The sequence below is a fragment of the Theobroma umbraticum genome, unplaced genomic scaffold (genome assembly GCF_002168275.2).
Source record: "Theobroma umbraticum cultivar Fairchild unplaced genomic scaffold, ASM216827v3 scaffold_4.1, whole genome shotgun sequence".
Taxonomy (NCBI): Eukaryota; Viridiplantae; Streptophyta; class Magnoliopsida; order Malvales; family Malvaceae; genus Theobroma; species Theobroma umbraticum.
Genome location: NW_018397258.1, coordinates 920,008 through 944,915, shown reverse-complemented (window position 1 = coordinate 944,915; position 24,908 = coordinate 920,008). Strand labels below are relative to the sequence as shown.

The window sequence follows — 24,908 nt, the reverse complement described above, 5'->3', positions numbered from 1 at the left end:
ATGGCTCCCAAGAGTCTCCAAAGAGCAAGAAAGCTTAGATGATCGGGTTTCCGTATCAACTGTTAGGTTTTGCGTAATATGCTAGTATTTTTCTTGCAAGAGGACCCTGTCTTATTCTGTAAAATTCTCTCTCTCTCGCTCTCTCAGCAATGTATCTTCTTGTCAGATGGAAATTCAAAGCATATTAGTATGTGATTATGACAATAATTAAAGTATGTTTAATCAAATCTCTTTCATGCAAGACCATTAAATCTTTTACAAGCATTCTGTTTACTGCTTTCAGTTCGAGGATTGTGAAGCAAGAAACATATAAAACTTTTTCTTTTGAATTAGAGAATTAAGTCAGATATCTTTTTCATTTAAGGAATATACATACATGGAAAGAGGGAGGGGGAGGGTTGTTGTTTCGGGATCATTCAATCAACTGATATCCATCTCTTCAATAACTTCAAAATGCATCTGCATATCAGGAAGCCTGTCAGCAAAATAAAATCTCTCACACACCTTCAATTTCCCACCACTCTTCTGAGTTTCAGATTCAAGCAAACGACACAGTTTGTCCTTTTCATGTCGTATCCAATCTCGTCTGCTGTCACACCATTGCCTAGGAGTTCCATGGAGCAAAAAACGAATCCCTGGGGCTCCATCTGCAAGGCGTTTTGATATTCTTCGAGTCACGTTTTGGTCAGTGATGTATGCACCAGAAGAGTTTAAGCCCACATCCACATAATGAATCTCAGAGATGCTGTTTAATAAGCCTTCCTTAGTCCTAGGAATTATTTGAACCTCTCCTTGGCCTCCAGATAATTCCTTAACCACAGGCTGTTCTCTTACATAAGTAGGATTTGCCAGGGATTTGTATTCCAAGGAGCCAAGTTCAGTGACGAGCTGGTTAACTACAGTACCACCCTTGCTGAACCCAAGGATTAAAGTTTTGGGTTGTGACGGAGATGTACAAGTGGAACAGGGATCCCTCTGTCCACTTGAAATTACATTTTTTGCCTGCAATAATGATTATTAAGTACATGGAAAGTCATTAAACATCCAAAATCAATCAGACTTCCAAAAATGCTTGGTCATAAGTATGCTGCAAGGTTCCTAGTAATTCCAAAAGGCAAACAAACTGAAGAAATGTATGGACAATCTAACTGATGCAAATACATACCATAACTAAGTCAATTCCCTTTTGGTAAAGGCAGAGGCAAAGACATACTAGCTTTATATCTCAATTTGTTAGGATTCATCAAATTTATATCTTTTAAATGATACAGCAGGAACCAAATGGAGCTAATTCATCCAGCAGCAGGAACACTTTAAATTATACTTTTGTTAAAAGAGTCTTGTGTTCATCAAACATACCTGTTCAAAGCAATTTGATAAGATTGAGACAGTTGATGTAGAAGCAGGGAAACCAACAGGAGCATATGATTTAGGCTCCCCATATCTATTCACAGATGGGATAAAATCCTTGTAAACAGCAAATGGCCCATTGAAAATGGAAGCCTCGATAACCCAAGCATTGATAGAGCCGCCAAATTTAGAAACTAAAACTTCAGCTATTTTTGGCAAATCAGATAGCCTCTCAACCACTGGGTTCCTGGTCCCTTCAACTCTATCTCCATTGAAAAATATGGCATTCTGGCAAGGCACCTAATTTACGACGATTTCGTGAGATATTGATTTCAGGGGGTGCTTCAGAGTTTGGGATAAAAGAAAAGAACTTACAATTAGGGACTTGGAGGTTGATGAGTAGCAGAGAGATGCAGCAACTCTGTAGTAATTCCTACTATTCGGGTCTAATCGAACCTTCAAAACACCACTCCAACGATCCATGAAAAGAAACAAGACAACTTGCTGTACTGTTAAGGTGGGAATTCCAACATAGAATTATTTAAGTGCAGACAGAGCCAGGGAAGCCTGTCTACAAACGAAACCCAGATAGAGGAAGAGAAAAACCTTAGCAGAAGAGAAAGCTGGGCGTCGACAGTGAAGCAAGACACCGGAGGGTGACAGTTGTTCATTTGAAGCATTTCCCCATTATCAGATAAAAAAGAGAAGATTTTTTGGGCTGTTTTATTGACCAAAAGAAAGGAATTTGGGCTAAGGTGCAAAGTCAGACCTGGCTCACTAAACTCAACATAACCCCTTTCCATTGCTCAAAGGTATTTTTTTTTTAATTTTTCGATAATTTTTTATCTTAATTTTTTTGTTAATTTTAAAGATAAACGAAAATTCGAGTCATTATTCAAGAATATAATCATGAATAGATTAAATATTACTTGTTTTGTTTTATGGAATGATTATATGATCACCATTAATCATTTGAATTATTATGAAATTTATGATATCGAAAATATTAGTAACTTATGATAAGAATACAAGAAATTTTTCATCTACAATTTTAAATTTCTTTTATGCAATAAATACACATTGCACCATCTCTCAGAATGTGCAACCCCTATGACTCCCTTAATTCTTATTAATTCTTTGAATGAAATATTTTTATTTTTTAAAATTTTGATTAAAATTATATAAAAATTTATTAATTTTTAAAATAAATATTTTACCTCATTAATATAAATACCGTTAACAAAAATTATAAAAAAACTAAAATATTATTTTTTATTAATATAAATAATTATTATTATATTTTTTTAAAAAAAAAAAAAAACAAAAGAAAGGGAGCATCGGCCAATGCTTCTTTAGAGAGCTCCGATCGAGGCTCCTTAGGGGAGCTTCAGTGCACCCCAGATGGGGATTTTTTTTTAATTAATAAAAAATAATAAAATTATATTTTTTAAAAAATAATTATTTATTAAATTTATAATTGAGATCAAGAAATAAATCATTTTAGAAACTAATAAAAAATGTAGACCTATTTATATATTTTTTAAAAAATAATTATTTATTAAATTTATAATCAAAATAAGATACGTATAAGATACATACATTTAGTAAAAGAGTTTTCGCGTAAAAAGACTTACCTGCCGCTACACTCAAAGCAAAAGCTGCTACTAACACACGTTCGACACCTTTAGACAAAAAAAATAGGGTGCATTTGTCTAACCTAAAGCTATATGCTGCAGCCTAAAACATAGAAGACAATGCTCAAGGGAGATATGTGAAGTTAGAGAGAATTACTTTAATGAGTCCAGAGATGATAAATGAATCCTTATATACTGAAAAGGGATATACATGTAACATCTGTTTATTGCTGTAAAATGTGACTATTATTTCACTTTCCATGTTAAATATGTTGGGGAAAATGTATGTATACAAAATTGGAGTAATCAGCTGGGAGAAGGAAAGAGAGACTTGAGACTAGCAACTCCAATTCACAATTGTTTGATGGAATATATTTACTAGGCTGATGTTGAGGAATAGGGATCTTCATGTTTTGTTAGAGAATAATCTAACTCTTAGGAAATTAATTAGTTCAAATTTGTTTGGTTTAATTTGCACTTTGTCTCTTAGCTCTTGCCAAAGGAGCAGTGTAGAGTGCGTTGCATTAATTGTTTAGGAAATGCCGGTGGTTGTTCTCCTAAGTGACTGCTTGCATGGTTCTGAAGCTGTAATTTCTGTTGTATTTGGGGTGTCACAGGTATTGTTTCTGATACAACACAGTGTCTGAGTAATGATGTGCTGTATACTGAGTTCCAATTTCATTAACGCACTAAGTCTGCAGTAACTTCATGGTTACAGATTTCAATCGACATTTAGACGTTCCTATTCAGCACATATATAAATTCACTTTTCAAAAAGTAGATAAAAAACAGAAATAGAAAGCATGAAGGATGCAAAAATACCAAAAAAAAAAAAGTTGTATTTCTGTGAGTAACAATCTGGAACTGTTATAGTATATAACTATGACAGTGCTTAAATATCGAACAGATTAACAAAATACTACCATATTACACAAATTACCACTCACAATTCACAATTCTTCCATAATTTTTATGCCAGTCCTTATTTTCACTAGTGCGCAAGGGTGCACGTTCATCTTGACCAAGATTGGCCTGCTCATGGGACATTCATGTCACTTTCTTCCGAGCTGAGAGAAGCAAAAGGATCTGGTGGCAGGCGCAGGGGTAAGCTTCCTGTTCTTCCTTCCAACACCTGTATTACAGTGCTTATCGAAGGACGATCACTCGGATCCCATTGTGCGCACCAGATGGCCGCAACTGATAACTTCTTCGCAATGTCAGCATCTCCAGCTTTTTCCTCTTTAATTCCCAAATCCTCCCCACCTGCAAGGCGATTGTAAACCCACTGAGGAAAGTAAACTTGGCTTGTGTTTTCCATTGTAAGATCCTTGTTTCTCTTACTTCCAACCATTTCAAATAACAACATACCGAAACTGTAAGCATCTGTTTTATATGACACATTCCCAATGTTCCCAGAGAAATAGACCTCCGGTGCAATGTAACCCATGGTTCCTCTAACAGCAGTTATAGGCACAACACTTTCCTTTTTCGGAAGAACCTTCGCCAAGCCAAAATCTGATATCTTAGGATTGAAGTCCATGTCTAACAAGATATTTTGTGGCTTGATATCAAAGTGCAGGATTCTTTCGTCACATCCCTGTTGAAGATACTCGATCCCCCTTGCCACACCAATAGCAATATCACGAAGCTTTCCCCAACTAAGCTTTGGCCTATTTGAATTCGCTGTGAATATGAATTTATCTAGCGACTTGTTTGGCATGAACTCGTAGACAAGAGCTCGGTCCGACCCATCCGCACAATAACCCAACAATCGAACCACATTGACATGATAAATCCTCCCAATTGTGCTGACTTCATTAGTGAAATCTTCTCCATTGCCTTTGGAGTTGTCGAGTACTTTCACAGCCACCAGCACTCCATTTTCAAGCTTACCTTTGAATACACTTCCGTAGCCTCCTTGGCCTAGCTTCTTCTCGAATTCATTTGTCATCTTTCGAAGATCCGCAAATGAGTATCTTGTTGGATTGAGAGGCCTAAGATCTTCCAAAAATTTCTTAATTTTCTTTCGATTCTCCTCCACCTCTGCTCTTCTTGATCTCAAGTACAAGATAATTAATGTGACCATGAGCGTTAGAGTAAGAATTCCGACAGAAATTCCGATGCTTACTCCTGCAGACAATTCATAGCTGATCATAAATTTGGATGTAATTTGTATATGACAATGTAATACAATAAGAATATATGCACTCGGGGTATATATGTGCTTACCTTTATTGATATGCCCTGATGATTTCTCTGCAAAATATAGAACGCATTATTAATTAGAAGTGTTGGTGGATTGGTCGCGAATTCATTTTTAGAAGTCGAAGTGAAGTTTGATCACCCTATTTAACTATTATTTTATTATTAAATATAATAAATTATTTATAATTAATATTTTAAAATTAAAAATATATTATTTATTAATACAATATTTTAATTAGAACAGGTTAGGCTTCAAAATCAATACCAAGCTTGACTTGAGTAGAGGCGACCCGCAAGCCTAGATAAGTTTTCTAAAGCTTGGACACTTCTAAACTTTATATTAGAGACGTTGTAGTAATTATTATAACTAAAATGAAGTTAGTGGTGTTGTTTGAACATCACTATCTTTGTCGCTGAAATTTGGCTCTCACCCCATCCCAAGAGCCAATAAAGCAATATGCTAAATACCAAAAACGAAGAAAAAAAAAAGGCAGATGTACCTTCATGCTGGGGACTTTCATATGGAGGAATATGTTCATTGAAACATTCGATTTCCAAACTCTTATTATCCTTCAGTCGACATTCTCCTCCTCTGTCTCGACAATCAGAACCGCACTCCGGGATTTCCCATGAAAGTTTTGTGAAATTATACAACGAAGTGACGGAATATGATTCCCCCATGAGAGATTGGATATCATCGATATAAGGTGGGGTAACACTTGCAATGGGGTGGCAAGAAGAGAGAAGATCTTGACTCATGTAAGTTGAATCAGAGACACCATAAACAGGGTGATTGGAACTGCTGAGACAATCTATGTGTACTACATCTTGTTTTTCAATTCTTGACGAGCAGTTGAGCAGTATGGAATGATCCCCGAAAATCGTGAAAGGACTTGTTGTGACGGTCAGGTTTATAAGCCTTCTCGCCATGCAACCCTGGGGGTCACCTATGTAAATTTTCTGGTAATCGTAATCTATTTTAGCTACGAAAACCTGCCCTGATTTTGGAATTTCAATCAGTGTTTCATTCTTCTCAGAGCAGGATAATTCACACCTTGGGTAACCACAACTCTCTGCCTGTCGATCTTTAAGCCTGAAGGGAAAACGGATCGAAGGACCTTCTTCACTGCAAGCTGCATCTGAACATGATCTCCCTTCATCTCCATGGCACAAATATAAGAGAAACATAAATAAATGAAAGGCTGTTACATTTTTTGGAGTCATTTTGTATAGGGCAGAGCTGCTGAATACAAAGCAAGCATAGAAACTCTTCAAGGTTGGTTAGACTATATCAGTACTATCTAACAGCCCAGAGACCTCCACGTAAGAAAACTTTTCTCTGGTTTTGACGTTATGAATAGCAAACGGCAGTCCCTTTCACCGAAAAGGGAAAATCAGCACGATGAGCGTGGATTGACCGGCACCTCGCCCTTTCCAGGAGGATTCCTCTCAATGCCTTCACGAATCTTGATGGAAACACAATGCACAGCAGTAAGTCAATTATGTAATAGTAGAATTGGCAAACAAACTGACAATTGTCTACAAACGACTCTTAACAAATAAAGAGGTAAAAGAAAGGAATAAAGGAGATCCTGATTCTTGCATTTACAAACTATTAAACGTAAGTTCAGGACTCCATTTGCTTCACTTCTCGCCATGCCAGTTCTTAACCTCCTAATTATAGCCTTGTTCTTCCTTCCAATCTGCAATTCTATGAATCAATCATCTTGTTCTTCTTATTGTGGAAATTTATCAATACAGTATCCATTTCGATTAAGAAATGATCCTGCAAATTGCGGACATTCCTTGTATGAACTTGCTTGTGAGCATGAGCGCACCGTGCTAAAAATAGATCACGGTAGATTTTATGTCGAATCCATCTCTTACGATAACGAGACCCTTCACGCTGTCGATCCTGGTCTAAAGAAAAATGACTGCTCCTCCCTTCCCCGTTATTCCTAGACACAAGACAACATGAGTTATGTTAATGTCTATAGAGACGACAACTACAGCCACAAGGAGTTACTTCGGCCATATTCGTTGTCGGATACCATGGTTTATCTTAATTGTTCAACCACAATGAATTCTTCCGAATATCTGGACGCTTCTCCTTGCATAACTAATTCTTCCCTACCACAAGCTCACCATCTGTATGTTTTTCTTGGAAATCTGCCTGCAGCATCCCTCTCCAACTCTTGTGACTATTTCATGATGACTCCAGCGGTGATTCAAACAATTGGAAATCACACATATGCTGATATCCACAAGAAATTGACCAAAGGATATGAGCTTTCATGGAGTCAATCTTTTTGTTTAATTTGTGCATTCAATGGAGGATATTGTCTTTATTCACTTAACCTTCTTGAATACAAAAGCGACAAGAGAATCTGCAGCAGAAGACCATTGGCGAGTGTTAATTGTGAGTAAGAATCCTTAACGATCTATTTTGGTTGCTGAGAAAATGTATTTAAGGATATAAACCACTGAACTATTTCGATAAACAACCGCTAAGGCATCAAGTGAGAAAGATACCAAAGTTTCTTCTCATGCCCCATTTGTCTGGTTTGATCATTCTTTTAACATCACTTTTTCTGATTTATAAATATTAAATAATGATTTATCTGTTGCAGTTTCAGGTGTTGGACGATATTTGTGGAGCAAAATAAAGGGTAAGCCTCCAAAATTAAGCACAATACAGGGTAAGCCCCCAAATAACTTTACTAATAATTCATTGACTATGTAAATCTGCATAAACTTGATCGAAATCATGCTGATCTACGTTTTAATGTAACGGAGACTCAAAAATAGAACAAATGAATGAAAACCTGGTTTCATTGAAATTTAACATTATCACTTATTTCTTAGCATGAGTCTAATCTGTCCCCACGCACCCACTCCTCCTTCTCTGTCTTACAGGCTGCGTAGGACTCGTACTGGAAATTGTTGGTGAGTTTTTCATAGAACATACTCCAGGCTAGAACATGACATTTTACATAACTCAATCTGTTTTCTAGAAAGTGAGAGATCCTTCTATCCCCTTGCACAGTTAATGAGGAGCTTGCCCGAAATTTGTGAACTCCTATGGGAAAGAAGGTTTTAATCAATCTTGATAGATACCAATGATGAAGGCACATATCCCAATGATGAACAGTATTTGACAAATATCATGTATAGTAGCATTTCTTTTCAGTCTAATTGTTTATGTACTGGCATTTGCATTTGTTTTCTACCATGTGAAGGGTATTTTACTATGGCAAGAACTACCGTTGGAATCCTATGCATGTCTGTCTTTCTAATTTATAAATGGCGGAAAAGCGCATCCGTTGATGAATATGTTGAAGAGTTCTTGTGAAACTATGAGAACCTTAAACTCAGAAAATTCTCCTACTCTGACATCAAGAAGATGACTGGCGGCTTCAAGGAACAACTGGGTCAAGGCGGTTTTGGCTCTGTGTTTAAGGGAAAGATATCAGATGGTTGTCTAGATTTCATGACAAAGGCAAGGGCGATGGGCACAGTCCGTCATTTAAACGTGGTACAACTTCTTGGGTTCTGCTTTGAAGGATCTAAAAAGGCTCTCATATATGAGTACATGCCCAATGGATCTCTCGATAAGTATCTGTTCTCTCAAGAGGATGTTTGCACTTTAAGTTGGAGCAGAATGTATGAGATTGCTTTAGCCATAGCTCATGGGATTGAATATCTACACCGAGGTTGTCCCGTGACGATTCTGCACCTTGATATTAAGCCTCATAACATCCTTCTTAACGAAGACTTTTCGCCAAAAATTTCTGATTTTGGCCTTGCCAAGTTGTACCCAAGACATGATAGTGTAGTTTCTCTGACAAATGCTAGAGGAACTATGGGATACATGGCTCCAGAATTGCTGTATAAAAATATCGGAGGCATCTCCTCTAAATCGGATGTTTACAGTTTTGGAATGTTGTTGATGGAAATGGCTGGGAGAAGAAAGAATCTCGATCCGTTCGTGGAGAATTTGAGCCAAATCTACTTTCCATCATGGATTTATGATCAACTAGAACAAAAGGGTGAAGTGGAAATCAAGGATGCGACAGCTGAGGAAAAGGATATAGGCAACAGGATGATCATAATTGCTCTCTGGTGCATACAACTGAAGCCTGCAGATCGTCCTTCCATGACCAAAGTGGTGGAGATGCTTGAAGATACTTCAGAGCCATTGCAAATGCCACCCAAGCCTGCTTTAGCTCCAGACAGGAAACGTACCCGAGGGTCTGCAGAAATCTACGATAAGGAATCTCTTTGATGAAAATTCTCTTTGATTCTATGTGTGTGCTTGTTCTTATTCTTATTATGTGCATCTGTAAGAACATATTTACAGTTGAACAACCACCAATAGTATCTTAATATGACAGTGCTTAAGTATCAAACAGATTAACAAAACACTACCATATTACACAAATTACCACTCATAATTCACAATTCTTTCATAATCTTTATGCTAAAATATGAAATAAGAGTTCTTATTTCTTTGGGAGCATAAGTTTTGTATTTTACTGGTGCTTTATCTTTATCTAAAGAATCAAAATATATAGTTATTGGACCAAGCATCAAGGGATTTTATAGAAATTTAGAAGGTGAGTGCATCACTTGTATTAAAATTCCATGCTGATATCTGAGTGTCAGTAGTTGCAATGTAATTCATCACATTCACATCTGTTAATAATGGGTTGATTCGTATAGATGACAAATCACTTGTTAATTCACAGTCACATCTTACAAAACTTTTCTGACATTGCTCGATACTATTGAAGAATATAAAATTGATTATTTGAAGAATAGTAATATTTGATTAAAAAAAAAAAAAAACTTACTCCTGGCAATTGGTGTTCTATCAGATTGGGGAATTAATTTGGGCATTGCAGTTAGCAGGGAGAGACGAGGCTGCATCTTCCTTAATTGTGGGGAATCGGGCAGCTGCCTGCTTAATACAGTTGCAGGCCTCCTGCTTATCTGCGGTGGTCTCAGCAATTTTCTGGAGCCTCCCCACACCACCACAGCACTGAGCCGTGGGGTTACCGGTCCCTGAGGTAAGGTAAGCGACGCAAGGAGACAAACATTCATTGACTTGATGACAACTTACGGTAGCCTGTCCTTGCTTCACCATGAGTTGCAGAATGGCAAGCATAACATAAACTGAGATGACAACACCCTCCATTGTTTTGAAAAATGGAGACAATATGTGAAACTATGCAAGGAACAGATTCTACTCATTTTCTTAGATAGAGAAGATAAAATTTGGGCATAATTTTGCCCATTCTTTTTTGGGTAAGTACGGCCCCTTGGACTGTCCACTAAGGCCTTTTTGTGGTTTCTTTTTAAAATATAATCATAATCATTTTAATAAGTTTTAAGCATATATAAAAGTTCAATTCATTAATTTAAGAACATAGTTATTCAAAGAGTAGGTCAATAGGTAATAATTTCGTATCCTTTGAGATTTATTTATTTATTTATTTTAAAAAAATAAGATTTGTATTGAAATAAGATGAAAGTACAAAATGTCGAATCAAATCTTTAGCCTTGAACAGGGAGGCAGAAGACTTGAAGTAGGATGAAAGCTCAATCCATTTCTTTTTTTTTTTATTTTCATACTTTGAAAATGTCAAAAACCTGACCCATATATAATAATAAAAAAAGAAAAATTTGAATATGAAATGCATATAAGTTAATTATTAGTGCTTGATTTGTCTTCCAAATTATGGTAGTTATGAATATGGAAATGATTGTGAAGCTTTGATTTCAAATATTGCTATGGGCTATTAATAGAAAACTAAATAAATTTTTATTAATTTTAAATTTTATTAATTTTATAAAAAAATTTAAATACACATTACATAATCTCGTTAAACACATAACGGATATGAATCATAATTTGAGCAAATACAACATTATTTAAGATAATTGAGGAGATGAAAACACTCAATGGCTTCTTTACAGCTTTATTTCTTTTAATTCCCAGTGGCTTCCCATCTCAGTGTATCCTGCATTGCAAGAAAATGGAGAAGGAAACAGTGTTCAGCAGAGTTTTGATCATGGAATAATAGAATTGTAAGTACATATTACTTGAAAAAAAAAAAAAACGTACGCTTGGCAATTGGTGTTGTTGGTGATTGGGAAATGAACTTGAGCATTGCCTTTGGCAGAGAGGGTTGAGGCTGCATCTTCCTTAAGAGTGGGAAACCAGCAACAGCTTGCTTAATACAGTTGCAGGCCTCTTGCTTGTCTGCGGTGGTCTCAGCAATTTTCTGGAGTCTCCCCACACCACCACAGCACTGAGCCGTGGGATTACCGGCCCCTGAGGTAAGGTAAGGAATGCAAGAAGCCAAACATTCATTGACTTGATCACACCTCACGGTAGCCTGTCCTGGCTTCACCATGAACTGAACCATGGCTAGCACGACTAAAGTTGAGATAACAACACCCTTAGTTTTGCTTGTCTGAAAATGGAAATAGAATGTGAAAATCTTCGACCGAGCTCTCCTGTATGTTTGTTTAAGTCTGGGTATGCCCTGATGAAGGGAAATCTCCTTTGGGGTATATATATATATATATATAGGATTTTGGTGATAACAAAGACAAAGAGTGTGCGAGCCATGGCCATGGCTAGTCAAGGTTAGTTAAAGAGCTTTGGCTTTCCTCTGGCTTTGCCTTGAATTGTCACTTGGAATTTCCTCAAATAGTCAAGAGATCAGAGATGCCATGACAATGGCAGCAACAGATTCTTCATTCTTGGCTGATTCTCTTGCCCCCGAACTGTCACTTGGTTTCTAAGTAAAGGAAGATAAGCTTCTTCCTGTTTAAGCTTTTATCAACCATGATGTAAGTGGACAAGTGACTTTCTCATTGCAATTCAGAGAAGTATCACACTGCTGACATAACCGTAACCAATCCTTCTTTTCACTAGGCATGAAGCAGAGTTTCGAGATCAAGAAATAAATTATTTTAGAAACTAATCAAAAAAATGTTGGCCTATTAATTTTCCTTTTTTTTTTAAGGTAACCTATTAATTTTCTTAATGGAGGATATGTAAAGTCAGAGAGAATTTACTTTAATGGGTTCAGAGATGATAAAATAATCGTTATATACTAAAAGACTTTCTTCATGTTTTGTTAGAGAATAATCTAACTCTTAAGAAATAAATAAGTTCAATTTGTTTGGTTTAGTTTGTTTGTTGTCTCTTAGGTCATTATTCATCAAGGATGCGGACTAGAATCATATAGAAATTAATTTTTTTCTCAAAAGGCAATAATTTTATTAAAAATAAAAAAAAAATCGGGGAATGAAATTATACAACCGAATATAATAACAAAAATAAAGAAAAAAAATTCAAAAAATTAAACAGATACAAAATATCCATCAATCTGCAATGAAATTAATTTTTCTTTTTTAACAATTTAGAAGTTTAAAATAACTAAGCACCCAATTATATTTTTTTTAATTTAAAGAAAGTAAATTCAAATTTTACTTTTTAAATAGAAAGATTATGTATCAATTATTGAATTAAATATTTACTATTAATTATATATGTTTAATAACTCACTGTAGCCTTAATTAATCTATGCACCAACCTGCTGCGGGAATCAGAAGAAACCCAACAAAGACAATTCCCTAGTGGATATTTTACCTATTAAGGGAGACTATGAAAAAACCTACCGACGACCAGCCGCCCCACCAGCAAATCAGAAGACTCAGAGCACTTTGTCAATGCATCAAAGGTTCTAGCAAACATGGCCACCTGTCTCTGACCATTCCCATGTGTCTCACACGCTCCCACGACATCAAGTTCACACGCAGGCTTTTTCTATTAAAGGGCAACAAAGGATGGTTTTGTTTAGATAATGAAAGAAAAGTTACATGTTTAAAGTTTAAGGTTGTAAGAAAAGAAGGAGCCAGACTCTTTAATAAGGATTTTACTAAAATAAATAAATAAATCGTTTGTACGTAAAATTTGATTTTCGTCTATTCATCAGTAACCAAGTTAATTTTTTTTTTTCAAAATGTGATTAAATGATAAATTAAAAAAACTTAATCATGTGCAACTATGGAGATCAGGAGGGGTTTTATTTTGTTTTTTAAAAATTTTTATAAATTTTTAAATTCAAGAATCGGTAAATTATAAATTATATCATCTATATGATTACTTTTTGAGAGGGACTGTGTTGTCCCCCATACTTTCATTATATTTTTATGTAAATATTGTTGAATGGTGTTGCATTAGGCGCTTTCAGGTGAATATTTTTATATCAATTTAATTTTTTAAACCGTGGAATTTCTTTTAACCATCTAATTAATTCAATGAATTTTATTAGAGAAAAAATATATAATTCAAAGGGTTGCTGTGAATTAGCAAGTGTAGGAAATTTTCATAATTAAACCTTTTTTTTATATTATTAATACAATATGCTGAGATACATGATCTTTTACAACCATGCATGATTTCAACACTATTTGAAGTTTGAACATAACAAACTTAGGATAGTAGTTGAAGAGGTGACAGCAACACCCCATTTGGCTCCCTCAGCCTTATTTCTTTCTCTTGATGCCTTTCCCATCTTAGCCGATCCTGGCCAAAAAAGTAAACAGTGTTAAGCATTAGGATCATAGGTAAAATTAATGTAAATAAATAAATATATGTAAAGAAGAAGACTCTCACTTCGAGCAATCGGTGTTCTTGGAGATTGGGAAATCAACGTGAATCTTTCACTTAGCAGGGAGAGATGCGGCGTCGTCTTCCTTCACGGCGGGGAGGCGAGCAGCAGCGTCCTTAGCACAGGTACAAGCTTCTTGCTTGTCAGTGGGGGTTTGAGCGATCTTCTTGAGCCTCCCCACACTGTCGCAGCACGCCACCGTGGGATTCCCGGCCCCTGAGGTAAGGAAAGGAACGCAGGGTTCCAAAGCATCAACAACTTGTTGACAAGTTACGGCGGCCTGGACTCCAGGCTTAACCATGAACTGAACCATGGCTACCACCACCAAAACTAAGATAACACCACCCTTCATTTTTGCTGTAACAGGAAGACTTAACTGTTGTTTTGAAGGTGAGCCTTTCTCTTCCTGCGGTGATGCACATTGGGAAGCCCAGGATGGGGTTATATTTAGCAAGCTTGAAACTAGCAAAAACAGGATAGGTGTGATCCCATAACTCTTTGCAGTTACATAACTTTGGCTGCTTCTTTTGCTTTCAAATCTCATTTGGCTTCCATCGAATAGTAAAGAGGGTATGCTTTTTGCATAATCTTTGCTCTTTCAGTTACTTTTCGTTAGTGGCCCTCATGAAATGTCAGGTGCCTCTTGCTTTTGTTCATTAGGGAAGCATATATCTCACCTGCATCGTTTAAGATGAAAAGAAACTTGTCATGGTAATTTCGATGCGTGCATTGAATAAAATAAACATAGATTTTGGAGATTCGGTCTGATATAGAATTTCTCCAAATAAATTTTTATTTTTTTATTATTATCAATCAAATTTTTATAATTTCATTTTATATTAAATAAATCTTTCTTACTAACCATTAATTAAATATGATTAGTTAAAATAACATTTATCATTTTCATATTCATTTAGTGTTGTCATTTTACATGTCAAGAGTGAAATTGTTATATGATAACATTATCATGTCATGTTACTATTTACTATAAAATGTTAACATATTATGTTAACACTACATAATATATGTAAATTATCAATATATTTTAATTAATAATAATTAATTAAATATTAATCATAAAATACTATTCACTCAAAATGTACCAAAACTTGACTGATTGAAATAAAATAATGACAGTTTATTTGAATTTTTTTTTATTTGTTGAAGAGTTTTCATAATTATTATGCCATTAAGTGTGAACCTTCATGCTTAAACTAATTCACAAGCGATCAATATATCACTCTCTTTAAGCATTTAACAAATTTAAACTTGTTAGAAGGAAAATGAAAATTAAATATATATATATTGTGAACATAGCACTATATTTTTAAAACAAGTAAGCATATTAGCAATTTGGTTTTTTTTTTAAGTCTCGGTCCGTGTATAAGATATTTAAATCTTTGCAACAACTACTTAAAATAGCATATATATTCCCAAATCTATTATACATCAGAAATCAAGTGAGGCAGTATTATAACAGCGACAAAAGAAATAAGATTGGAGAAACGTAGACTGTCATCTATGATCAAAATAATTTCATGTAGGAAATTTTGAAAAGCAAACCCAAAACATCCTGCTGTTGTCTTTTCAATTTTTTTGATAAAATTAATTTCTGCAATCAAACTCGTCGTAAATTTTATGAATTGAATTGAATGCATCAAATGAAGACTGCTCCTCCGCATTTTCTAGAGGTCGTGTCTGGTGAGCGACGCCTTGGGCACACTCGAACAGGTTCAGTACTGTTACTCGAGCCGATCAAGTGAGGAAAATTGAGCTTCGCTTTGGAGCCACGAATCTCGAAGGCTGCTTTATCGTAAGCCAAAGCTGCGTCCTCGGGCGTCTTGTAAGTCCCTAGCCAAAGCCTCACACCTTTCTTCTTAGGGTCCCTTATCTCTGCCGCGTACTTCCCCCATGGCCTCCTTCTCACCCCCCTGTAACTTACTTCTTTTCCACAAGCCGCCGTTGCAGCCTCGCCTTGGCTCGCCTTCAGTGGCCGCACCTCTGCTTTCTCAGGCGCTGTTGGGGAGTCAGTAGGATTCGACAGAGCTGGACATCCAGAGCTAAACTCGCTGTCAAGTTTCAACGGCTGAGTACTGGCATTCAGGGGAAGGCTAGTGAAGCTAAAAGTCCTGCAAAAGTCCGAAGATTTCAAAGAAGCTTCAAAGTCATCAGCGAGAAGATGTTCGCTGATGGAGTCCAAGACAGCAAGATCATGATCAGATGCTGATGCTGAGGTACTCTCACCCCACATTTTTCTCCCTTGGGGTTTCTGATGAACAACAGGTGTTGGACTTGGAAGGCAACCCTAAACCTGGCAAAAGTTAGAACATGCAGTTGTGGGCTTAAAAAGGAAGAGGAATCAGCCATTTCTCCACACATGAAAATCAAAAGCAACTACTGCCTTTGTTTTTGGTTATTGTGATGGCACTTTCCCTGTTTCTAAGAAATTTCTTTCTTTCCTTTTATGAAAAACTATAAGGTTTTGTGAAACACGTGGTCCTAGTGATTGTGAAATTTTGCATAGAAAATTGCTGTTGGAATCAATTGAGTCATCCTTACATTAGCGTGCTGATTAAGGATATGTTACGCAATAACAACAGCATGGGTCTTTGTTAATTACATTTTGTCATCAAATTCTTGACTTAGGGTAAGAGACAAGTTCTCATAAGTCATAAACTACTCTTTGGAAAAATCCATATATTTTCTCTATTTTTTTTTAACAAATATCAATTTCGATGGACTCTTGGAAATGAACACATAAGCTTTCCTATCCATTTTGGTTTAACTAAATATCCAAAATTTTCCTTTTTGTCTTTTTTAAAATATCTCATATTAAAAAGTATTAAATATCCATAATATTAAAAAAATTCATTATATAAAATATGAAGGTGAGTAGTAATATGCTTTTATTACATTCAATTAATTAATTATACTTAGTTATTTACATTAAACATAGTAATTAATATCTTTAATTATTTAATTATAAGCACATACTAATAGGATTTGTTTTATCATATTTCAAATACACACACCTTATATTTGATAATTATTTGTATTTGAAGATAGATGTTTTTTTTTTTGAAAAGAATAAGTTTCGTATACATTAAAGAAAAGAAAAATCGAAGTCTCGGCTCAAGTTTACCACCATAAACTCAACTGCAGACTTGCATAAGTAGTAAAAACTAATTAGTAACAGTAATAAAGTTAATTTTTAAAGAATGATACCGTCTTCAATCAGTTTAATTAATTTATTCATAACTCTGAAATTGAAAGGTGCAATCAGGAATAAAATCTAAATGATGGATTTGTTTTTTCCTTTCTTATTTATTCTTTCAGTACTGCACAAGAATATTTTACATTCACCTGAAATTAAAGAATTAATGATGATTACATACTAAAAGAAAGACAATATTTAAAAGATTAAAATACCAAAAAATAATACCCACATGATTTCCACATGCTATATTAAAATTAAAAGAAAGCAATTATTAGTTATAAAATTCTCAACACCTGGGCCATGGCCAAAAAAACAAAGAAGAATATATAGTATTGAACCCCATACCATAGAAAATGTAAGCATCTGATGCCTTTTTGACATCTGAAGCTCAGAACACCCATCTAGCTCTACCCTTTCTTTGTTTTTATTATCGGGTTCTCCATGGAAGACGTTAACACAGAAGCTGAAAGGTATAACATTTTCTATGATTAATAAGTTAAAATAATTACTAAATTACGGAGGAAACGTGGATCAAAGATCATGGAATCAACTTTTAGGATGTGGAAAATCTTTGTGTTCAGATCTTTGGCTTGGAAAATTATGGGCGATGTGCTATGACTTATCTTGGAAAAAGGGTTCCTCTAACTCGGTTTCTATGAACTAGATAAAAAATCTTAGACTAACGTAATATGATTCACGTATCCTCTTCATAAGTCTTTACCATCACACCTTTTGTGATGTTCTGATTTGAGGAATTGGTACAAGAAGCTTGCTAGTCTATATTAGGGCAACAAAACCTAATTTGTTGAAGACATAGTCTAATTACTTTTGTTCCATATATTTAATTCTTTCTTCGGGAAGCTTTTGAATTAATTTCTTTGTTTATAAAGGGGAAACGAGTGGGGAAAGAGTATGGAAAATATATATGCTGAAAGTTAAGTTCCATTTTCTTCTTCCTTATTCCTACTCGTAGAGAGATTAATAAGTTTATTTGTTACAGAAGTTCATATCGGAAACATTTACCGGGGGGTTATAATTAAATTGTAACTTCCATTTGTTTCAATGAAATATTTACAGACTTATAAAAAAAATAAAATTTCATATCGGATAGATAAAAAGGACAAAGAGATTCTGAGTTTATAACTCTTTAAACTTTTGAATTAATTTCTTTGTTTATAGAAACAAATGGGAAACAAGGTACGAAAAATATAAATACTGAAAATTTTATTTGAGTTCAATTTTCACCTTCCTTGATCCTACTTGTAGAGGGATTAATTAAGTTTATGCACAATCAAAAGTTAAGTGAACTAATTCATATAATTTACTATTGCATGATGCAATCTAAAGCAAAAAAAAAAAAATTGATTTTAACATGGGATCGGGCAATATCCATTCAACTACTACCTTCTTGTCTTATTGTGGACTTTCTATCCTAGCTAATCAACTGATGACTATGATCAGTAAAATTAATTGAAGGGGCAATTCCATTGGTGTTCCTTATAATAGTAATTAAGTATATACTAAACATTAAGCTTATTAGCTTATAGCTAAAATTAGAAAAGAAATGAGCGTGTCCGAAGATGGATTAAATTATTAAGCGTGTTACATGACACTTTTACATGCATCATTTAACAGTATTAGGCACTTAATGTTGTCTAAATAATCATCCAATCAGGTGACCTCAACTCACAAATTCTTGGAAATAAAAACAAATTAAAATATTCCAAATCAACAATCCTTTCTTAAATTTTTTAATAAAAGAAAGAAACGTGCTGTTTTATACCAATTAAATAATAATTAGTGCTTCTATGAAACTTTAAGGTTTAGTTAAAGAAATACAAACATGTGATCGAAATCCTCCCCCACTTCAAATTACTTATTTCCTCAGAGCTGCAAGGGAACATTCATGGAAATGGCTTGGAAAAGTTTAAAGAATTCAAGGTCTTGTTAGTTCTTATTAGATTAGATTGTTTCCTCCTATAAAAACCATAATACCCTTCGCCCAAGTCTTCACTCACACTCTGAAAACCACCCACAGTTCCCAATTTTCGAACAACAAAAGCCCAAAACAGGAAAAGTTTCGTGACTTTAGCTGATCATAAAGTGAAAAAGAAAATGAATGTGGAGATTGTGTCAGGGTCAGAATTCAACATCCTTGAATCTTTTCAACACCATCTCCTTGATGATTTTGAGGAACCTCAAGCAACAACAACGACCAGCAATGCTGTTCTTGAACATTCCTACAACCGGAGTTCAAGTTTCAGTGGTGTTTTCTTGAACGAAAGTTGGGGTGATTTGCCTTTAAAGATTGACGATTCCGAGGATATGCTGGTTTACAGTGCTCTGCGGGACGCGGCAAATTCTGGGTGGAGTCCCTCGAACGAGGTTGATAATTACACGCCGGTGGCTATTGAAGAATTAGTGTCGACGACAACCAGGGAAGTAGAGAAAGAAGAATCTAAGGTGAAGCCTGAGACCAGCGTGCCGCCCAGGGGGATGCATTTTAAGGGAGTGAGAAGAAGGCCATGGGGGAAGTACGCGGCGGAGATTAGGGACCCCAAGAGGAACGGTGCGAGGATTTGGCTCGGGACGTACGAGACGCCCGAGGATGCTGCCTTGGCTTACGACCGAGCCGCTTTCAAAATGCGTGGGGCTAAGGCCAAGCTGAATTTTCCTCACTTGATTGGCTCCAACACTGGGGAGCCAGTTAGGGTAGGCCCAAGGCGCCGCTCACCGGAATCTTCAGCTCCGATGACGGCGTCAGCATTGAGCGATTGCTCACGGAAGAGAAGGAAGAGTAGTGCAAGTAACTCCGATCAGGTTACAGCCAAGCTGCGGGAAGGTGCAAGTTTAGCTGCGGAGGTGATTCAAATGAGTACTCCCTGGACGCTTGGAGACCAGTTTTGGATTATCTAGCTAATTAACTTAATTAATTAAATCCAATCTATTTTCTCTGGATTGAAATAATATTAGTTGAGAAATATAAAAAAAAAAAAACTAATAAAAGGTTAAGATCTGATTTTTTTTCATGACCAGAAGAGGGTCATTTGGTTCTATATATGTATTACCACCAAGGGTTTTTTTTTTTTTTTCCAAATTTACTTCTTGAAGTAAAATTGAGAAGTGAGAACCTTTGTAAAATTTAAGTTGTTGTTTGATTGTTCTAATAAACAATTTGGTTTTGGTTTAGATATATTTATCCTCCTCACAATGATCGCGATTTTATTTAAAAAATAGTTTATTTAAATTTTGATAAAATTAATATGTTCAAAATTAATTAATTTATTAATTAACTTATAAATTATAAAATAACAAAGTCATAAATCTTCTATTGTCTACACTATTTTATATGCTTGTTTCCATTCATCATGCAATAATTTGATTAATTAGTCCTTTTTCTATATTTTTCCTAAGTAAAGTAAATATATCGAATCACAAATTAATAATAACGTAAAATTTGACAAAAACCAATCTTATTTTTAATATACCAACATCTATTTGCCACATATTAATTAGTTTTCGATATTAATCACATTTGACTAGGACACCTAAAAAAACACATAATATCAAATTCGATTCGAATCTATTGTCAAATGATTTTAAAAATTAACGCACCCAATTAGTATCAAACGACCGACATTTTACGTCTAGCCATCTGCATCTTGACAACAACACCAATGTACGTTTGTCCTTATTGATTTTGTATGCTTGCCTCAAATGTTTATTAAAGTGAAAAAAAGAGCAACAAATTTTCAAAGTAGATGAGCGATCTAAGACTTAAGCGGAACGAGTAGGACAGGCTCCGACATTGGTTTCCCAAATGAGAGATTTGGTCAAAGGAAAAGCTTAGAACAAACCATGAACGCCATCTGAAAATGCTGTTCCAGCTAGGTTGTCCTTGGTACATATGTTCTCTCTCTCTCTCCATTATTTCCTTTCTCACCATGGGATTGCCGGACTTAGTTTGTACTTGCCATTGGCAATTACCGTACACTGTCGATTGTTGACTCATAAGTTTGGCCAACAAAGTCTCCAAGGTCGCAAAGCAAAATCATGCATTGATTGATTTAATCGTTTTATCTCTTGCTATCCTTTCTTTGTTTTTTTCCTCTCCCCGTGTGAAAGCAGAAATAGGGCTAAGTAGGACTTTGTACTTTCAAAGCCCATAGTTGTTTTAAATGCCATGGGTTGAAATAGGTGTTTTTCCATGCAAACCATGTTTTTCTTTTGATAAATAAAGGTATTTTGCACTTTCATGTGCTTTGAATTTCAGATATTGAGATAACAAATCTTTCAATTGATCAAAACCAAGCTGATTTTTACCACAAGAAAATGAAATAATTTTATGTAACAATTTCGTCAATCGTTTACTAGAAAACTTTATTAAGTATTAGGATTTGATACATAATCATAATCTTCGTCAAAAAAAAATCAAATACAAGCTTACAAACAAACATCAAAAAATGAATACAACACGACTAGTCATGTGATCCTGCAATCCAAAGAAATATGAGGCAGTCCTGGAAAATGAATGTTATAGTGTCGATACAGGATATTTTGAAGTGAGACAACGAGATAGAATGAGTCATGTCACATCCAATTTTTTATTTAAATCAAAAGGTTATAGACTTAATCTCTGTAAATCTTTAATGTCAATGAATAGAAACTGAACTATCGTTCTCATAAATATCGAATTTAATAAAATAATCAGCAAAAACGTTAACTTCAAGAAAGATTTGCACAAAAATAATATCTCTGATTAAAGACATAAATATTTAACATTTTTTTGGTAATTGGGTAACGTTGTGTGGACGTGTTTCATATTCCTTGAGGTTTGCTAATTATTTTGTCCAAAGTGTCAAAGACAAAGAGTATCAACTTTCCATTTTGCTCAACACTAAGTAACATGGAGCGCACAGATTGCTACATTACTAATTAAAAGACAAAAGGAGGGTTTAGTCCATAAAATATAAGAGAAAGCAAGTACACCAGGAATTAAATTTCTCATGTTATTCCAAGTTCCTAAACCATATAATAAAATATACATAACATGTGGTTGTGTTTAATTATTTTACAAATCTACATACCAAAAGTAAATAAATATAATAATTTACAAAAGTCTCACGTTCTGAGTTTGGGCTGCTGAATTATGACAGGTTCAATGACATTTATTGTATAGTTTAGTATACGAATTTTCAAAGACTTGTACGTGTTTTGGTAAGTTCAAAAAGTGTTCCCTTCGGTCTTCTCTTTAACTCAGGTCTCATTTACGTGTAAATTTTGATTCCGAGTCAAAATTCAAAAGGGTGAGAGTATATAAAGCCTTAATACGAGATTAATTGGTCAATTCATAAGAATGGGAAGTATACAAGTTTCTTCTCATTCTGTCGTCGATAAATATGACTTTAATAATGTAATTCTTTGAATTAACAATCATTTCACTATTTCATAAAAGATAAAACATATTTAAAATTATATCGAGGGTTATAAGTATTGAACTTTAGATATATTAATTCGTGTATATATTTAAAGAGATAAATTCTATTACAAATGAATTAATAAAAGTAGAAGTTTTCCTTACAAAAGAATGGAAGAAAATTCCAGTTTCTAATTAGAAATAAATATATATGCATTCCTGCTTGAACCTAAAGGCTGTTCAATCATCAAATAGGCCCCAAAAGCCTTTACTTTAAAGGCTGGCGTTGTGCTTTGCCAAAGAAGAAAAGAAAAAGGGTGTAATACATTTCCTGCCTGCCAAGCATTGATTACCTAAGAGCTATCTGATGGGGATTAAAATCAAAACACATATATACTACATGAATTTCTTTATTTTAAACGAAAATTTAAAGAGAAAAAAAGAAGAAGAAAAAGAAAGAATCCCATTTAACAAACAAACCCCTTACAATCATTAATATTTTCATATTTGAGAGAAAGTTCCAATCAATATGAAATGAAATAAAATATGGGCAATAAATGCCAAATTGAACTTAATTTTATATTTGTCAATTTTGTGCTACAATTTCCAATGATGGCTTGGTCAAATATATAGCTACAATTCTTAAAATATCGACATTACATTAATAAATAAGTACGTATCAATCAATACGTAATATCGATTACATACATACAAAACACTTAAATTGAAAGATGAAAACAAAAATCAATATTCTAAAAATTAACGCAGCCAATCAACATCAAACATCTCACTTTTGATCAAACCCATTTTGGATTGAGAATCAGCATAGCAAAATCTAGTGTTTATTGCATAAAAGTGAGAGTAATGGGTTTTACGGTTAAGAAATCACTCGAAAGTGGATAAGGACAATATGAATATGGTTGAATTAAATCTATTCATTTGATTGGAATATTATAGTATGGACCTTTGTCTCCATTATTGGATGAATAAACTATGCAAAGTATGAACAAATTAATTAAAAAATATTAACATTGAAGCACTTCGAAAACGTGGTGGAAATGTTCTCAAAATACTCAACTGGCGAGAAACTTCGTAGCATTGCCTGAAGAAGCAAGGAGGAAAACCTGGAATTAATAGTTTAATATCAAAGCCTCAAGGTATATATATATGTGTAGGCAGGAAGCCAATTACGAAGCCATTCAATTCAAATCCAATCGTTGTAGTGTACTAAAAGCTTGATTCCTTTTCTGGGTCTATCTTAAGAACAAGAAGAAAACAAAAATATGTACGGTGGAAGTACCTCGGGGTTTGATCTCAATCTCCTGGAGTCGATTCGTCAGTATCTTTTGGAAGATGAACTTCCGTTTGATGATCAGATTGATGGTTCGAAAACTGATGCGATTAATGTTGATCAGTGGGTAACCTTTGATCAGTTATTCGATGCGGCGGAGACGGCCGCTGTTGGTGTCTCGGTTCCCAGCTGCGAAGTGATCACTTCCGAGGTGGGTACTGCGACTGCGACGACCGCGACTGCCCCTAAACTGCAAGCGCCGCTGAAGAAGGTGCATTATAGGGGTGTGAGGAGAAGGCCGTGGGGGACGTACGCCGCGGAGATAAGGGATCCGAAAAAGAACGGTGCGAGGATCTGGCTCGGGACTTACGAGAGGCCCGAGGATGCGGCGCTAGCTTATGACAGAGCGGCTTTCAAAATGCGTGGCGCAAAGGCCAAGCTGAATTTCCCTCACCTCATTGGCTCCGATCAGGTGGAGCCGGTTAGAGTGACCAATACCAAGCGGCGGTCTCCGGATCCATCTTCGCCTCAGTCATCGGCTCAGTCGGCTTCCTCTTCATCATATATATCCGATGACGGGACTCCCAAGTCGAAACGGAGGATGATCAGTGTGATTAACTCGGCGGTTAAAACTGAGTTAGGAAGCGAGTTTGAACTAGAATTGACGCCAACTGATTTTTGGCAGACCGTTTTCTGTTAACGGAAGTGTCAAGTGTACATGATCATTTAGTTTTTAGTAATTTTATTTAAATTTTTGGCAGAAAAATGAGTAATTCTCTTTATACTTTCCTTTTTAATACCCAAAATTTCTTAATTTCCAAAACCAATATTACTTAAATTAAAAAAAAACTGCACAACGTACGCTTACTAAACTCGATATTAGATTTACAAAAAGAAAATTAATCCAAAGTTCATTATTAACTTATTAATAATTTAGACATAAGATCTTTAAATTTTTTTTATTAAGATATATATTATGGACAGCTTATTAGAATTCAATGTTTTTAATTTTTGGATGAAAACTAAAATTCGTTGTTAAGTATAAATGAAATGCGATTTGTTTTTATGGATAAATTCTACCAAAACAATATTTACGAAGAATAAT

The 24,908-nt window shown here is 35.0% G+C and overlaps 5 protein-coding genes and 4 pseudogenes across 6 annotated transcripts; 3 read left to right on the top strand and 6 right to left on the bottom strand.

Moving 5' to 3' along the window:
* Positions 1-272: 272 nt before the first annotated feature.
* On the bottom strand, positions 273-2,068 carry LOC110414076 (uncharacterized). Its single transcript, XM_021425142.2, has 3 exons — positions 1,726-2,068; positions 1,360-1,650; positions 273-1,002 (listed from the first exon to the last, which is right to left on the bottom strand). The coding sequence occupies exons 1-3, from the start codon at positions 1,831-1,833 to the stop codon at positions 421-423; spliced, it is 981 nt and encodes a 326-aa protein (XP_021280817.1). The 5' UTR covers positions 1,834-2,068; the 3' UTR covers positions 273-420.
* A 1,952-nt stretch (positions 2,069-4,020) lies between these two features.
* On the bottom strand, positions 4,021-6,770 carry LOC110413887 (rust resistance kinase Lr10 pseudogene; annotated as a pseudogene). Its single transcript, XR_016351045.1, has 3 exons — positions 5,690-6,770; positions 5,214-5,240; positions 4,021-5,114 (listed from the first exon to the last, which is right to left on the bottom strand). The product of XR_016351045.1 is annotated as a rust resistance kinase Lr10 pseudogene (transcript).
* Positions 6,771-8,461: 1,691 nt separating this feature from the next.
* Positions 8,462-9,474, top strand: LOC110413247 (rust resistance kinase Lr10 pseudogene; annotated as a pseudogene).
* Positions 9,475-10,038: 564 nt separating this feature from the next.
* Positions 10,039-10,386, bottom strand: LOC110413246 (non-specific lipid-transfer protein A-like). The gene is given in 1 exon segment (XM_021424016.2): positions 10,039-10,386. A coding segment is annotated over 1 exon segment (348 nt).
* A 793-nt stretch (positions 10,387-11,179) lies between these two features.
* LOC110413245 (non-specific lipid-transfer protein A pseudogene) lies at positions 11,180-13,010 on the bottom strand (annotated as a pseudogene).
* Positions 13,011-13,880: 870 nt separating this feature from the next.
* Positions 13,881-14,231, bottom strand: LOC110414318 (non-specific lipid-transfer protein A pseudogene; annotated as a pseudogene).
* A 1,305-nt stretch (positions 14,232-15,536) lies between these two features.
* LOC110413244 (ethylene-responsive transcription factor 1-like) lies at positions 15,537-16,130 on the bottom strand. The gene has a single exon (XM_021424014.1). It carries the CDS (start codon positions 16,128-16,130, stop codon positions 15,537-15,539), a length of 594 nt encoding a protein of 197 aa, XP_021279689.1.
* A 3,081-nt stretch (positions 16,131-19,211) lies between these two features.
* On the top strand, positions 19,212-20,012 carry LOC110414127 (ethylene-responsive transcription factor 13-like). The gene has a single exon (XM_021425192.1). It carries the CDS (start codon positions 19,212-19,214, stop codon positions 20,010-20,012), a length of 801 nt encoding a protein of 266 aa, XP_021280867.1.
* Positions 20,013-23,752: 3,740 nt separating this feature from the next.
* Positions 23,753-24,503, top strand: LOC110414128 (uncharacterized). Its single transcript, XM_021425193.1, has one exon. It carries the CDS (start codon positions 23,796-23,798, stop codon positions 24,501-24,503), a length of 708 nt encoding a protein of 235 aa, XP_021280868.1. The 5' UTR covers positions 23,753-23,795.
* Positions 24,504-24,908: the final 405 nt, after the last annotated feature.

Bases quoted from the DNA above. Each gene is read 5' to 3' on its own strand.
- LOC110414076 (XM_021425142.2), bottom strand. From the start codon at position 1,833: ATGGATCGTTGGAGTGGTGTTTTGAAGGTTCGATTAGACCCGAATAGT. The intron at 1,651-1,725 runs GTAAGTTCTTTT...GTCGTAAATTAG, and splicing joins CAACCTCCAAGTCCCTAATT to GTGCCTTGCCAGAATGCCAT. The intron at 1,003-1,359 runs GTATGTTTGATG...TCATTATTGCAG, and splicing joins TATCAAATTGCTTTGAACAG to GCAAAAAATGTAATTTCAAG.
- LOC110413244 (XM_021424014.1), bottom strand. From the start codon at position 16,130: ATGTGGGGTGAGAGTACCTCAGCATCAGCATCTGATCATGATCTTGCT.
- LOC110414127 (XM_021425192.1), top strand. From the start codon at position 19,212: ATGAATGTGGAGATTGTGTCAGGGTCAGAATTCAACATCCTTGAATCT.
- LOC110414128 (XM_021425193.1), top strand. From the start codon at position 23,796: ATGTACGGTGGAAGTACCTCGGGGTTTGATCTCAATCTCCTGGAGTCG.